This window comes from Bubalus bubalis, chromosome 12 (genome assembly GCF_019923935.1).
Source record: "Bubalus bubalis isolate 160015118507 breed Murrah chromosome 12, NDDB_SH_1, whole genome shotgun sequence".
NCBI lineage: Eukaryota > Metazoa > Chordata > Mammalia > Artiodactyla > Bovidae > Bubalus > Bubalus bubalis.
The window spans coordinates 19,338,905-19,355,681 of record NC_059168.1 but is presented as its reverse complement, the minus strand read 5'-3'; the positions used below and the strand labels follow the sequence as shown (position 1 = coordinate 19,355,681).

General features: G+C 41.6%; 1 protein-coding gene across 3 annotated transcripts in view; it reads left to right on the top strand.

Moving 5' to 3' along the window:
- The first annotated feature begins 282 nt into the window (after positions 1 to 282).
- EIF2AK2 (eukaryotic translation initiation factor 2 alpha kinase 2) overlaps positions 283 to 16,777 on the top strand; it is a 36,476-nt gene continuing 19,981 nt past the window's right edge. For 2 of the 3 annotated variants that reach the window (XM_006056839.3, XM_006056837.3), the window contains exons 1-7: positions 283 to 415; positions 8,511 to 8,647; positions 11,067 to 11,187; positions 12,719 to 12,867; positions 15,447 to 15,567; positions 15,916 to 15,977; positions 16,143 to 16,242. In XM_006056839.3, the coding sequence (XP_006056901.2) occupies positions 8,529 to 8,647; positions 11,067 to 11,187; positions 12,719 to 12,867; positions 15,447 to 15,567; positions 15,916 to 15,977; positions 16,143 to 16,242 (672 nt within the window). In that variant the 5' untranslated portion in view covers positions 283 to 415; positions 8,511 to 8,528. The remainder of the gene's footprint in view (positions 416 to 8,510; positions 8,648 to 11,066; positions 11,188 to 12,718; positions 12,868 to 15,446; positions 15,568 to 15,915; positions 15,978 to 16,142; positions 16,243 to 16,777) is intronic. The other variant, XM_044925825.1, reaches the window with a different exon arrangement.

Genomic DNA, 16,777 nt, shown 5'->3' with positions numbered 1-16,777 from the left:
GGGGCCTGGACGTTCGCGCGCGGACTCCAGGTGGAGGCGCGACGCGGGTTTCAGGCGATCGCGGGGCCTGTGCCGACCCGTGCGGGAGGGGCCGGGGCGGCCGAAGGAAGGCGGAGTCCGCCGGGAAAACGAAACCTAGAGCGAGCCGCCCAGACTCGCCGAGCTTCCGCTGACTGTAGCGGCGCGGGAGCTGCGAGGGCCGGCTGCTGGAGCCAGCGCGGAGCGCGCCCTCCTGTCCGCCTCCCCAGCCCGGGACTGGACGCCGATAAGAGGCCCCGGACCCTCCGCCGCCCCGGTAGCGCTGTCCAAGGCCCGCAGCCGAGTGCTGTCCCTGGCTGGACCTGGGGAAAGCATCCTGCAGCGCGGTGGGAGCTGACAGTCATTTTCTTCCCGCGAAGAATTTTTAAACCAGCAGGTAACCACTAACCCGGGCCTGGTTGCTGGGGGGAGGGGAACCCGTGGAAAACGGAAAAGTCCTGTGGCTTGATAGACAATGTGAAATACGGAGGCCTGAATTGCCCAAGATTGGCAACAAAAATCTCCTGCCCAAAATCCCTTGAAATTGTTTCCCAATTGCCCATCTTTGGCCCCCGCCCAAACTCTGGCCCCTCCACCTCCCACCCCCCCACCCCCCCCACCCCCCCCAGCTTCTCGACACCGTAGCAGCCCCAGGTCCTCGAAGGTAGAGCAGGGCACCCTCAATCCCCACCCCACCCCCATTCTTCAATAACTTTCCATCTCATTAGAACCCTCTAGAAGGTTGCTGGCCTACAGGCATGGGCCCCTGGGCCCTCCTTTCCGACCACACAGGCCTCCTTTCGGTTCTTGGAGCACTGCCAAGCACTGCCGCTGCCTATGGTCCTTTGCACTGCCTGTTTCTTCCTGGAAAGCTCTTCCCAGAGACCTGTATAGGCCAGTCAGTCGCTCGCTTTACCCTGTACTTGTTCCAATGTAACAGTATGAGAGCAGCCTTCCCTGAAAAACCTCCATGTAAAAGAAACTCGGCCATTCCCTTACAGTCCCCCTTACTCTGCTTTAGTTTTCCTAGTACTTATCACGTTGTAGTATTTCCTATAGGTTTGTACATGTTTCTGCACTAGTAAATGCACGAGTAGGTTTTGTTGACCAGGATAACCTAGTACATAATAATAGGTACTCATTAACTCTTTGCCTGCTTGCTAAGTCTCTTGAGTCATGTCCGACTCTGTGAGACCCTATGGACTGTAGCCCACCAGGCTCCTCTGTCTGTGGGATTCTCCAGGCAAGAATACTGGAGTAGGTTGCCATGATTTCTTCCAGGAGGTCTTCCCAACCCAGGGATCTAACCTGGGTCTTTTGTGTCTCCTACATTGGTAGGCAGGTTCTTTACCACTAGCTCCACCTGGGAAGCCCAACTTTGTTTAATGAATAAAAGTGAAAGTCAAAGTTGCTCAGTCATGTTGGACTCTTTGCAACCCTATGGACTGTACAGTCCATGGAATTCTCCAGGCCAGAATACTGGAGTGGGTAGCCTTTCCCTTCTCCAAGGGATCTTCCCAACCAGGGATCAAACCCAGGTCTCCCGCATTGCAGGCCGATCCTTTACCAGCTGAGCCACAAGGGAAGCTCAGAAATACTGGAGTGGGTAGCCTATCCCTTCTCCAGCGGATCTTCCCGACCCAGGAGTTGAACCAGGGTCTCCTGCGTTGCAGGCAGATTCTTTTCCAACTGAGCTATCAGAGAAGCCTGTTAAATGAATAGTAATTCACAAATTCTCTTTGAATTCCAGAATATGAGACTTCCTATTGCCTGTGATTTCTATAGTACTAAAAAAATGCCCTGCCAGATGGAAGCTAAGAGAGGGACTCCGTGCTGTCACTTAGGAACTTAGAATTTTGGGTAGTTTGTGCTCTTGCTCTTACGTTTGTTCATTTGAATCTGAAGCTCCTTAACACTGGATCTGTAGTTTATACATTTAATTCATCTGATATCTGTTGAATGTATTTTGTTTGCCAAGCATTATGCCTGCCCTTTGAGGGGCTAGGCTAGGCCCACAAGGGCTCACAGTCTGTTGTTGCAAGGGTGTCAGGGCACAGCCAGAGTAACTTCTGGGCATGAGTAAAACGGACACATAACATTTGTTAGTGATTCTGATGGAGTTTTCTGTTCAGAAAATGGTACTATAGTACTAAAATAAGATTTATTAAAAACAATTGAAAAGAAACAGCTGTTTATTTTCCCCCCAAACTTATAAGTACTTTTTCAAACGTGCCAGTTTAACACCTTATTAAAAGTCGCACACGACTTAGCGACTGAACAACAGTATTTCACTTAAATTCAAACTGGTTTGTCATTGTGAAGATCAACAGCTAAAGTTAAAAGTGCTGATGATTCACGGTGTTTCCATAGGACTTCAGGTTATGAGGACTCTTCCATACCTGCTGTTCTGAGATCTGTTTTGTTTTTGTTTGGTCACTGAATGACTCTTTTTTTTGGTCACATGTCTGACTCTTTGGCGACCCCGTGGACTATAGCCTGCCGGGTTCCTCTGTCCATGGCATTCTCCAGGCAAGAATATTGGAGTGGGTTGCCGTTTCCTCCTCCAGGGGATCTTCCTGACCCAGGGATCCAATCGACATCTCCGGTGTCTCCTGCATTGGCAGATGGGTTCTTTACCACCTGGGGAGCCCTCTGAGATCTATGACCTCATCCAATTGGATGTATGATCTCATCAGTTCAGTTCAGTTCAGTTCAGTCGCTCAGTCGTGTCCGACTCTTTTCGACCCCATGAATCGCAGCACGCCAGGCCTCCCTGTCCATCACCAAATCCTGGAGTTCACTCAGATTCACGTCCATCGAGTCTGTGATGCCATCCAGCCATCTCATCCTATGTCGTCCCCTTTTCCTCCTGCCCCCAATCCCTCCCAGCATCAGAGTCTTTTCCAATGAGTCAACTCTTCGCATGAGGTGGCCAAAGTACTGGAGTTTCAGCTTTAGCATCATTCGTTGTGACTGAACTAAATGACACTTTGATTCCTGAAAATAATGGTGCAACTGCAGATCCTTATCTGAAACCCTTGAACCAGGTATGTTCTGGTACTTAAGAAGTTTTGGGATTTTAGAAAGTCAAGGCAGCATAAATCCTGTCTATTATGTAATGTTCTCAGTAGGGTTTGGGGGCAACGCTATCATAAAATGCTATCTGCAGTGAAATGTATAAATAGACAACAGAGTATGGTTAAGACTGAAAGTAGCTTGTGTCAGTTCAGGTCTAGATGGGGGGCTACACACCAAGCAAAGACAAAGCAAATGAAAACAAAGTAAACTTCAGTTTTCAGTGCTGCTTGGATTTTGGAGTTACAGACCAGGAGCACTGTTCATTGAGGGCCAGGGGTGTGGGAAACCTTCCTGGATCCTTTTTTGTTTGATTTACTCTGCACAACAACCTGTGAATCAGGTGTTTTCATCCCTGGTTTCACATCACAAATCAAAGGTTCAGAGAGGTAGCTAGCCCAGGTCTATGTGGCTTTAAAGCCTAGCTGTTTCCACAATGCTAAGCAGCGATGTGAAGATCGTGCCTTTGCTCATATCTAGAGTCCCTTGGACTGCAAAGAGATCCAAAACCAGTCCATCCTAAAGGAGATCAGTCCTGGGTGTTCTTTGGAAGGACTGATGCTAAAGCTGAAACTCCAATACTTTGGCCACCTCATGCGAAGTGTTGACTCATTGGAAAAGACTCTGATGCTGGGAGGGATTGGGAGCAGGAAGAGAAGGGGACGACAGAGGATGAGATGGCTGGATGGCATCACCGACTCGATGGTCAAGAGTTTAGGTGAACTCCGGGAGTTGGGGATGGACAGGGAGGCCTGGCGTGCTGCAATTCACGGGGTCACAAAGAGTTGGACACGACTGAGCGACTGAAATGAACTGAACTGAACTGAAGCCCTTCCAGCCACCAGCACTGCCCACCCAAACCACCATGGCAGTCTTGACTTGGTCTCTCGACTTCTACTTGTGCTCTGCTCATCTCTTCTATTCCCAGCCCTCATACTCTGTTCTTTCCATAGCATCAGAGTGATCATTAAAAGCGTAAGTCCAACCACATCACCTCTCTGCTGAGAACCCACCAAGAGCTTCCCATTGCAACTGGAATAAGAGCCACGGTCCTGACCGGAGTCTTCAATGTCTCTGTGCTGTGGCACCTGCCTACCTCTCTGACTCAAATCCCACCATTTCCCTTCGTTCACTGTGCAGCAGTCTCCTTGACTCTTTCTTAGCCTTCCAAAAGCCATGCTGGTGCCTGCTTCACGGTTTCCTCTGCCTGAGATGCTCTTCCCCCTGTCTAAGCATGATGGACTTTCTCATCATCCAGGCTTGATTTCAGTATTGCCTCCTAAGAAGGGTCTTCTCTTGCCACTGTATTACAGCCACCTCCCTCATATCTCTGTCCTCACCTCCTAACGCCCGGTCTATCTCATAGACCTATTTCGCTTCATTGTAGCACTTCCAGCCATCTCTTATCCTCTCCTGTTTGTTGCTTCTGGACTTTGTTGCTTCTTGTAGCTCTTGGTCTCTTTTGGAAGACAGTCAGTTAAATTAGCAATTGTAATAAAGGAGACAAGGGCTGTAGAGCGTCAAACCAGGATGTCTTCCAGTGGGTGTGGGAAGTAACACTTGAGCTGAGATCTAGAGGAAGCAGGAGTTCACCACGCAGAAGCAGCTAAGGGGGTAGAGTCCAGAGCATTTCAGGAGGGAGTTTGTTGGTCAGAAGCAGTTGGGAGCCAGGAAAGAGTTGGTGGGGGAGGCGTCCTTTTGAGAACCATCTCTGTGTAGGTGGAATTTAAAGCTCTAAGCCTTGAGGGGATCACCAGGGAGTGAGTGTAAGTAGAGCAGAGAGGAGATATGAGACCTGGACCCCGAGACAATGCAGTATTTAAAAGAAAGGATGATGAAGAGGAACCAAGAAAGGAGACAGAAAAGGAATAGCTTGTGAGAAAGGAGGAAAACCAGGAGAGGATGGTGTCTTAAGTGTCCAAGCAAAGGGGTAAGGAGGGACATAGGAGCGACCATGTCTTGTCGCTAGTTTGTCACTGACTTGTCGCCAAACTTGTCACTGACTAGTTTCAGAGATGGGGGAGCCATGGGTAACCTTGACAAAAACAATTCTGATGGCCTGTGGAGGCTGCATGTCTGAAGTGAGGTTTTAAAAGATTCTGACACGACTATTTAAAAAATGGAAAGTAACAACTGTTGGTGAAGATTTGGAGAAATTGGAACCCTCGTGCATGCTGATAGAAGTGCAAAATGGTACAGCCACTGTGGAAAGTAATTTGACAATTCTTGAAAAAGTTCACTCTAAATTACCATATGATTCAGCAAGTCCACCTCTAGGTGTCTGCTCAAAAGATTCAAAAGTAGGCATTTGAATAGATTTTTGTATAACAATGTTCATATCATCATTACTCACAATAGCTGAAAGGTTGAAATAACCCAAGTGTTCATCAGTAGATGAATAGATAAACAAAATGTGGGATATCCATACAGTGGAATAGTATTCAGCCTTAAAAAGGAAGGAAATTGTGATATATGCCTCATACAGCATGGATGAACCTTGAAGACATTAGCTAAAACACAAGAGGACAAATATGGTATAATTCCACTAATACTAGATACCTGGAATAGGCAAATGTATAGGCATAGAAAATGGAATGGTGGTTACCAGGGGCTGAGGGGGAACGGAAATGGGAAGTCATTGTTTAGTGGGTACAGACTTTCTATTTGGGGAGATGAAAAGAGTTTTGGAAATAGATGGTGATGGTGGGCCTACAACATTGTGAAAATGCTTTTGCCCACGAATTGTTCACTTAAAAATGGCAAATTTCATGTTATGCATATTTTACAACAATGAGAAAGAAGTTCTACTAAAAAATCATGATGGCTGCAGGTTAGAGAAGAAATTGTAGCAACTGTGAGGAATTGGTTCTGAGGTTCTTGGAGCAGTCCAGGAGTGAGACGGTGATGGCTTGAACCAGGATGGTGGTTACAGACATCACTGAGAAGTCAAAAGATTTGGAGGACAGGGCTTAGGTATGGATCAGAAGGCACGGAAAGGACACATCAAGGATGCCTCCCAGATTCATGGCGTTCAGACATGGGTGGACAGTGGAGTCATTTTCTGAGGAAGGAAACTCTAAACCAGTCTGAGGGAAGGTTATAAATGCAGTTTTAGATTTTTGGAGTTTAAAAGCCATTAAGATGTCCAAGTGGAGAGGTTGGATAGAGAGCTCTGAAATTCAGAAAGAGGTTCATAAATTATATATAAATTTCAGAGGCAATGACAAATAGATGATCTGTGAAATCATGGCCATGAGAGAAATTACCTTGAGGAGGAAATATAGAGTGAAGAGAATAGTGTTTTTTTGTTGTTGTTGTTTTTTTTTTTAATTTAATTTAATTTTATTTTATTTTTAAACCTGAAACACTGTATTAGTTTTGCCAAACATCAAAATGAATCCGCCACAGGTATACATGTGCTCCTCATCCTGAACCCTCCTCCCTCCTCCCTCCCCACACCATCCCTCTGGGTCGTCCCAGTGCACCAGCCCCAAGCATCCAGTATCGTGCATTGAACCTGGACTGGCAACTCGTTTCATACATGATATTACACATGTTTCAATGCCAGAGAATAGTGTTTTTGGACCAAGTCTTGGGGGAAACTCCAGCATCTAAAGGCTGTGGAGATTAAGGAGTGTCAGAAAGAACTTGTGACCTTGGAAGAAGGAAAATCAAAAGAGCTTGCTAATAAGAAACGAGAGGTCAACAGGGTCTACTTTCTGTCTATGGATTTACTTATTCTGGATGTTTCACATAGATGGAATCATATGCTATGTTACTGTTTACGTCTGACTTCTTTCATTTAGCATGTTTTGGCATTTAACCACGTTATAGCATGTTTCAATACGTTATCCTTTTCGGGGCTGAATAAGATTCCATGTGTAGATGTACAGCATTGTGTTCACCTTTCTTCAGTTGATAGATATTTGATTTGTTTCTACTTTTGGATTATTGTGACTAGTGCTGCTTTGCATATTCCTGTGTAAGTATTTGAAAACCTGTGTTTCAGTTCTTTGGATATACACCAAAAGGTTGAAATCGATGGGTGGTATTTGTGGCTCAGCTGGTAAGAGAATTCGCCTGCAATGCGGTAGACTTGGGTTCGATCCCTGGGTTGGAAAGATCTGCTGGAGAAGGGAAAGGTTACCCATTCCAGTATTCTGGCCTGTAGAATTCCATGGACTGTATAGTCCATGGGGTCGCAAAGAGTCAGAAACGACTGAGTGACTTTCACTTTCACTTTCATGGTAAATCTAAGTTTAACTTTTTGAGGAACCATCAAGTTTCATAGAGGCTGCATTACTTGACATTCTGTCAGTGATATATGAGGTTTACAATTTCTCTATATTTTCACCAATACATTTATTTTCTCTATTATTATTATTACCAGCCTAGTGGGTGTGAAGTAGAATCTAGTTGTGGTTTTTATTTGTATTTGTCTAATAAGTAATGATATTGAACATCTTTTTGTGTGCTTCTTGGCCATTTGTATGTCTTCTTGGGAGAAATATCTATTCAATCCTTTGCCTATTTTTTAATTTCTTAACTCTTTATTGTTGAGTTGTAAAAGTTCTTCATATATTCTGGATATTAGGTCTTTATCAGATATATTATTTATAAAAATCCCTTTCTGAAGACTGTTTTTTCATTTTCCTCGTAGTGTCCTTTGATATGCAAATATTTTTAATTTTGATGAGGTCCAGTTTATTTATGTTTTCTTTTGTTGCTATGCTTTTGCTGTCATAGCTAAGATTCCACTGCCAAATCTAAGATTGTGAAGATTCACCCTTATATTTACTTTTAAAGTTTTATAGCTTTGGCTCTTATATTTAAATTCTATATTCTTTAGATTTTATTTGTAATTTGAATCATTGTTACTATCTTCGTCCAGTGAGAACCATAAACGAGGCCCTAATTTGTCTGCCAAGTAAATTGTCCTAAAGCTGACTTCTGAAAATTTCAAATGGAAGTTTTGTGGGGTTTCATAGGAGAATCTTTGTCCATACAGCTAAATCCTTCATGATTTCATAAATTTTATATAGACACTCAACCTTTTTATTCTCAACAAAAATAATTCTAATTCTCCTCCTTCAGGCTTTTATCTTTTTAAGCAGATGGACAGACTTGCCCTTGACACTCAGTGGAAGCAAAAAGAAAAGTTAAGGAGAAGGACCTCCATCCTTTTTTGGCCAGTTGAGTTTTGAAAGTAGAAAATCTTGGAGAAATTAACTTGATTTTGTAGTCCATGAGAGAGAAAGAAAGATCTTGTAAGAAAGTTTTCTCTGGATTTATGTGGGGCTGAGATGAGTCATATAAAGGAGAGTCATCTTACCCTGTTTTATCTCTTAAACTGAACTGGGGAAATTAAATATTTTCTGAGTTTATCACTTCTTTCAAAATTCTCTTTTTTTTTGTAGGTTACCAGAGGAAAAAAAATGGCCACTGGTCGTTCACCATGTTTCTACATAGAAGAACTTAATAAATACCAACAAAAGAACTGTGTAGAAGTTAGGTATTGTGAACTGGCTAAGACAGGACCTCCACATAATTTTAGGTAAGTTGCTATAAGAAAGGGTATATCCATATAAAATTAAAACTGGGAGAATAGCAACTTTGGCACAATTTTGAAGTCAGTTCTTTAGCATGAGAGCAACGCTGCCAGAGAAGACGATGAGAATCTTTTCGATGTAAAGTGGTAACTTCAGAGGACTCCAAAGAAAAAAACAGTGTATAAACCTTTCCATGCTTCAAAATGGTGTACTGTTTTGCTGTTTAGGGTGACTGCTTGAATTCTGTGTGGTGGTGGTTGTTTAGTCACTCATTCATGGCTGACTCTTTGCAACCCTACGGACTGCAGCACTCCAGGCTTCCCTGTCCTTCACTGTCTCCCAGAGTTTGCTCAAACTCATGTCCATCGAGTTGGTAATACTATCCAACCATCTCATTCTGTGTCGTCCCCTTCTCCTCCTGCCTTCAGTCTTTCCCAGCATCAGGCAGGGTCTTTGCTAATGAGTCACCTGTTTGTATCAGGTGGCCAAAGTATTGGAGCTTCAGCTTCAGCATCAGTCCCTCCAATGAATATTCAGGACTGATTTCCCTTAGGATTGACCGGTTTGATCTAGCAGTCCAAGGGACTCTCAAGAGTCTTTCCCAACACCACAGTTCAAAAGCATCAATTCTTTAGTGCTCAGCCTTCTTTATGGTCCAACTGTCACATCCATATATGACTACTGGAAAAATCATAGCTTTGACTACATGCACCTTTGTCGGGAAAGTAATGTCTGTGCTTTTTAATATGCTGTCTAGGTTGGTCATAGATTTTCTTCCAAGGAGCAAGTGTCTTTTAATTTAATGGCTGCAGTCACCATCTGCAGTGATTTGGGAGCCCAAGAAAATAAAGTCTGTCATTGTTTCCATTGTTTCTCCATCTATTTGCCAGTAGAATTTTGAATTTTAAGCCAACTTTTTCACTCTCCTCTTTCACCTTCATCAACAGGCTCTTTCTTCACTTTCTACCATAAGGTTGGTGTCATCTGTGTATCTTAGGTTATTCATATTTCTCTTGGCAATCTTGATTCCAGCTTGTGCTTCATCCAGCCTGGCATTTCGCATGATGTACTCTGCATATAAGTTAAATAAGCAGGGTGACAATATACAGCCTTGACGTACTCCTTTCCCAATTTGGAACCAGTTCATTGTTCCATGTCTGGTTCTAACTGTTGGTTCGTGACCTGCATATAGATTTCTCAGGAGGCAAGTAAGGTGGTTGGTATTCCCATCTCTTTAAGAATTTTCCACAGTTTGTTGTGATCCACACAGTCAAAGGCTTTAGTTTAGTCAATGAAGCAGAAGTAGATGTTTTTCTGGAATTCTCTTGCTTTTTCGATGATCCAATGGATGATGGCAATTTGATCTCTGGTTCCTCTGCCTTCTCTTAATCCGACTTGAACATCAGGAAGTTCACGGTTCACATATTGCTGAAGCCTGGCTTGGAGAATTTTGAGCATTACTTTGCTAGGATGTAACATGAGTACGATTGTGCGGTAATTTGAACATTCTTTGGCATTGCCTTTCTTTGAGATTGGAGTGATAAATGACCTTTTCCAGTCCTGTGGCCACTGTTGAGTTTTCCAGATTTCCTGGCATATTAAGTGCAGCACTTTCACAGCCTCATCTTTTAGGATTTGAAATAGCTCAACTGGCATTCCATCACCTCCACTAGCTTTGTTCATAGTGATGCTTCCTAAGGCCCACTTGACTTCACACTCCAAGATGTCTGGTTCTAGGTGAGTGATCACACCATCGTGGTTATCTGGGTCATAAAGATCTTTTTTGTATAGTTCTGTGTATTCTTGCCACTTCTTAATATCTTCTGCTTCTGTTAGGTCCATACCATTTCTGTCCTTTATTTTGCCCACCTTTGCATGAAATGTTCCCTTGGTATCTCTAATTTTCTTGAAGAGATCTCTAGTCTTTCCCATTCTGTTGGTTTCCTCTATTTCTTTGCATTGATCACTTAGGAAGGCTTTCTTCCCTCTCCCTGCTAATCTTTGGAAGTCTGCTTTCACATGGGTGTATCGTTCCTTTTCTCCTTTGCCTTTTGTTTCTCTTCCTTTCTCAGCTGTTTGTAAGGCCTCCTCAGGCAACCATTTTGCCTTTTTGCATTTCTTTTTCTTGGTGATGGTATTGATCACTGCATCCTGTTCAGTGTTATGAACCTTTGTCCATAGTTCTTCAGGCACTCTGTCTATCAGATCTAACCCCTTGAATCTATTTGTCATTTCTACTGTATAATTGTAAGGGACTTTTTTTAGGTCATACCTGAATGGCCTAGATCAAATTCCTTATGATTATTCTATGTGGAACACAGGTTAAAATTTTCAAAAGTAGTCACAGAAGGCAGTTATGATTAGAATGCTAGTTAAATAATACATGAATTTTATGATATTCTTTGAATTTTTCATTGTAATCAGGTTTACATATCAAGTTATAATAGATGATAAAGAATATCCAAAGGCTGATGGTAGATCAAAGAAGGAAGCCAAAAACGCTGCAGCCAAATTAGCTTTGGAAATGATTAATAAAGACCGTAAGGTGAGTAATTACCTTTTTTTTCCCCATTGTGAAAGGGAACTCACAAATATCTATGGTATTTTTCCCTGTCCTGTGAGAAAATACTCACATGCAGAATAAAACCATTCACAAGTTCTTTTGCTTTCAAAGTTTAATTCATTCTTTTTCCTGGACTCATTTCTATAGAACCCTGAATGAGAGGTCCAACTCAAAAAGAGTGGGCAAGATGGGCAATACCTATTTAGAGCGCCAACAGCGGTGACATACTCTAAGGCAACAGTGAGAGATGAGCTAACAGGTTCTGGAAGGAGCCCCTCCACCTGATTGAGGGAATGCAGTGGAAAAGGGCAGAGATAGAAGGAACCATGAGGAGAATGATACATTAATATATGGAGGGCAGATGATGCAAAAGTAACATATGTATAATTGGTATTGCTGAAGATACAAACAGAGTAAGTAACTAGTACAGAAAAAGCTGTCTCTGAAAAGAGCAGTAGAAAGTATTTATGAAATAAAGAAAGAGCTACCTGCAGATTGAAACAACTCAGCGGCTCATAAGATATTGAAAAATATGGAACCACCAAGAACAACATTGGCCTTTGTGAAAGGACTGAGCTCCAGGGATGAAGAAAGAATCCTACAAGTATCCAGACAGAAGAACTTATACAAAATATAAAAATGAAAAAAAAATCATGCTGCCCACACCATCATTAAAAACCAGACAACACTGGAGCAGCATCTGTAAAATGAGGCAGGAAGTCATTTTACATGCGGGACAAAAATGGATCATTCTCAAATTTTCAAAATTTTTCAGAATTTCAGTATTCAAGATACTTTCATGAAAAATCTTACTCAGTGGGATCTTCCTGGTGGTCCAGTAGTTAAGACTCTAGGCTTCTACCTTAGAGGGCACAGGTTTGATCCCTGGTCTGGGAACTAAGATCCCAAGTACCATACAGTGTAGCCAAAAAAAAAAAAAAAAAAAAATATATATATATATATATATATAAATAAAATTTTACTACAAGATGTCACCCTTTTAATAAAAATTGAGCAAAATAAATCAGGAAAACCCCCAAAACTTATAAATTGTTAATGAGCCAGAAAACCAAGTCATGAAGTCAGAAAAAGAACAATAGAATACCTTTACCCACGAAAAAGCAGAAGAAAGACTGTGATAACAAAAGGGAAGAAATTGATGTGAAAAAAACAAAGATATAATAAAGAAGGTCAATAAAACCAAAAATTCTTTGACAAAGTTAACAAAGTAGAAAAACTTTGGACAAGATTTTGACAGATTGGGAATTTTAAAAGGGGCAGATAATAGTGGAAGGAGTAATGTATTATATTCCTGTTTCCTATGAAGTTGTGATCTAGGACATAACTTTATTTCAGTATGTGTTATCTTGTCCTTTGAGATTACAAAAGATACAACAAATCAGAAAGTCTTATAGTTTTACCTAAACAAGAAAACTGACTATTTTGTTTTCCCTTTTGAAACTTTAAAAGGAAAATAGGTAATGTCTTTTCTTGTGGTTTTTTTTTCTTTTAGTCAGTTACTTTTTCATCTCAGCTGACAACAAATATTCCAGAAAGACCACCCATTGAGAATTACATAGGCCGTCTTAATACGATCTCCCAGAAGAAAAACCTACGTGTAACTTATGAAGAATGTAAATCAAAGGGTGATGGGCCTGAAGGGTGAGATGTTGTTTTTCCTTCTGTTTCACTATATCTAAGCAATAGAGCAACCTTATTTTCATATCTAATTTTCCAAAAATATCTGTCTTTTTTGGTACATTGTGCAGAGAAGGTTTTTTATGACCTTATTGCAGTTTGACATCTTTGTAATGAAAATATTAAAATGCTTCATTGCTCAAGTCTGGACACCCATATCCCACAATAGATCAAATCTGGGAAATCCTTTATTTCTGAGATCTCTCTGGATGGTTTAGTCTGCAGGAAACCTAAGAGAGGTCAGGTGGTGAAGACCTTCCCATTCCTGAGGTCACAGTGGCTGTGTGAGAAGAGCCCTGCCACATGTGTGGACTGAGTCTCTCTCCACTCTTGTCAGAATGGAGATGTTTGGCCTTCAGATTTTATTGAATAGTGTCACTCTCTAGGCAAGTACTATGTATTAGAAGGAATGGGTTTAGGGAAGTTCCTGGTGAAACATAGGTTTAGGAAACCCTGGTCCAGTGGTTAAGACTCTAAGCTTCTAATGCAGGGGGCATGAGTTCGAATCCTGGTTGGGGAATGAATATCGTGTATTCTGTGAGGACAAAAGGAAAAATAAAAGCACTTCCCTGGTAGTCCAGCAGTTAAGAATCTGCCCACCAATAATGCAGGAGAGGTAGATTTGATCCCTGGTCCAGGAAGATCCCACATGCCATGAAGCAACTCAGCCCCAGCACCGAAACTACTGACCCTGCAATCCAGAGCCTGTGCTCTGCAGCAAGAGAAGCCACCACAATGAGAAGCCCACAAAGCAAACAAAAACAAAAACAAAAAACCAACGCAACCAAAAATAAATAAATAAGGACTGGATTTTCACCCTGGATGGTGAGGAGACCAGGATTTGAGGGATATGATGAGGGGGATGGATAAGAAGGTCAGTCAGAGATAATGAGAATGTCTCACCAGTGGGCAAAGACTTTGGAGATGAGGATGAAGAATGAATTTGAACTGGGAAAAGCAGAAAGAAAATGAGTGTGAAGAAGGTTGTTTCTCAGCTATAACCAATCAGTTAAATGAGAGAGAAGGACAAAAATTCTAAAAGGCGAATAGTCCAAACACTCACTTTAAGATACTGTCCTATGAATTTTACTGTTCACCCCAATGGCTTTTAGGCCAGAACCAGGAAGACAAAAATGTGATAGGATTCACTGGAATGAAGGAGTCAAAAGTGAATTCTGTGAGTCAGTCTCCATAAATTAAGAGCTATTTTATTTTCCCGTAGCTCACCTGTTTGGGTCCTTTGACCTAGTGCTTTAACATTTGATTGTTAAAGAAAAGAAGACTGTTTAATGAGTGCTGAAGAAAAACAGGAGGCACAGAAATAATTGAGTCCTTCAGCCCAGCTCCCTAATTTCCCTTCAGAGCCTAGTGGGGAAGACTCACTGGTGGAGTCTGTTTCCATCCATGATGAATAATACTGCCATAATTCTGTAGCACTACGTGGTAACTCCATGATATAAATTGCCATGTCTGTTGCTTTGCCACCTTAAATATAGTTCTTCTATAATTGTCCAGGGCTCCTTGCCTAACTACAAGCATCCCTGTAGCTCATATGAAAATTAAGTGACTTCAGCATGGGGCTTTTGCATTGTGAGGATTTGCTTAGGTTTTTGTGTACATGAGCGTGGTGGGGGGGTGGGCGCAGAAAATGCTAAAGTTAGAGCTGAAGTTAGATACACTTGGCCCATTTCCTCCAAAAGACCGTCACCTTATTATTCTCCTGTAGAAGCCTCTACGGATTTTATCGTACCAGTTGAACATCTCTGAAAAATCCATTAGATCTCTTTCTTCTTTCTCTGCCTCCATGTCTTTTGACTTTCGGGGAATTTTAAAAAATCACCACTTGGTACCTTAATGCCACATCTTTCAGTGAAGCAGCAAAGAGTTAGAAGTTCCCTAGAGAATGGAAGCTGGGCTATTAGCCAATGCTGGTTATTCTGGTAAACTGATTAGCCATCTCATTGAAAAAAAAAACTATATATATATATTTATCTTGCTTTTTTAAATATAATTTTTGTTTATTTAGTTAGTTATTTTTGGCTGTGCTGTGTCTTCATTACTGCGTGGGGTTTCTCTATTTGCAGCAAGTGGGGGCTACGCTCTAGTGGCCATGCTCGGGCTTCTCGTTGTGGTGGCTTCTCCACTTGCAGAGTACGGACTCTAGGATGTGTGGGCTTCAGTAGCTGCGGCAGATGGGCTCTGTAGCTGCGGCTCCAGGACTCTAGAGAACAGACTCAGTAGTTGTGGCACATGGGCTTAGTGGCTCCACAACATGTAGGATCTTCCCAGATGAGGGATTGAACCCGTGTTTCTCCTGCATTGGCAGGCGAATTCTTTACCACAATGCCACCAGGGAAGCCCTCGTTGAAATTTTAAATTAAGATATGGACTATTAATCTATCTATTAAATTGGTGTTATATTTAGCCCCCTTTTTTTTTTTTTTTTTAGCCCTTTGTTAATGTGTGTTTTTTTTCTGAAAACACATGAGTTACATTTACTGGTTTTTGGTATTTGGTTTAATACTCTTTATCATTTCTCCTAGATTTCATTACATATGCAAAATTGGACAAGAAGAATATGGTAGTGGTGTGGGTTCCACTAAACAGGAGGCAAAACAGTTGGCTGCCAAACTGGCTTATGAAAAGATAGAATCAGAAACAATGGTATGTACTGCCTTGGGATTTGATTTCTATATTTTAAAATTCTCTCTGAAGTTGATTTGAAGTTAAACGATATTTAGGTGATGCCAAGACAGCCAGTCACATAGCAAAAGCACTCCTTCATGCTGTGTCCCACCAATGAGCCCTGTGGCCATGAAGCTTCAGAGGGATCACAGTTCTCACGACAGCTCAACGTTTTTTAAATTCAGATCAAACAGCCATAAAAATGATTAATCCTGTAATTCTTTATGGCTGTGAATTTGGTAAATGTGGGGAAATAAATGTGGGAGTTGGTTCACAGAGACTAAGCCACTATAAGAAGTCACTTAGTTGTACTTTTAAATCTTTCAGAGAGATGGTTTCAGTGCTGTGTTTGGTGATGGCGAAAGAAACTCTCCAGCAATGAGTACATCGTAAGTATGGACAAACGAGTGTGACAAACAAATTCAAATTGCAGCCCGAAAGAGCAGATATTTACAAAGATGCTTAATGTCAAAGGAGAATTTAGAAAAAGCAATTAGTGACCAACAAAAAATAGGTAGAATTCATAAACTAATAGCTGTCCTCTTTTCTTTTAGTAGTTCTGAATCACCGTCTGAAAATGGCTTCTCAACAAATGCATCAGAAAGCAGTGATGATAAGAGTGGCACATTAGCCAGCTCTTCCGTGTCTCCAGGGGTATAGTATTAGGCTCTAACTTTCCTAGTTAATCTTATTTTCCTTTGTGTTTCCCCATTTAAAAGTGACCTCCAGTACCTGTCATAATTTTTCAATTTTTCTATGGGCTCTTATTAAATCAAAATATTTTGCAGCCTTTTCTCTCTCCTTTCTTTATTAACTCCCATTCCTCACATGCAAAATTTTTCTGCTCTTCAGTCGCATCTTTCTCTCCCTACTCACCTTTGTATTTTTCATGTATTCCTATAATCTGGCTTCTTTTCTTCTATCAATTGGATGGTATTTAGAAGGTTCACTCATAGATTTCTGCTTCTGTTTTAATAAATCAGAGCTAAACTTAAAAATCAGATAGTTTTTGTGGTGATGATTAGTGTTACCAAAATATTATATTTATAAAGAACTAGAAAGACATCCCTGTTGGTGCAGTGGCTAAAACTCCATGCTCTCAGTGCGAGGGGCCCAGGTTCCATCCCTGGTCAGGGAACAAGATCCTGCATACTGCAGCGAAGACCTGGCATAGTCAATTAAATAAATA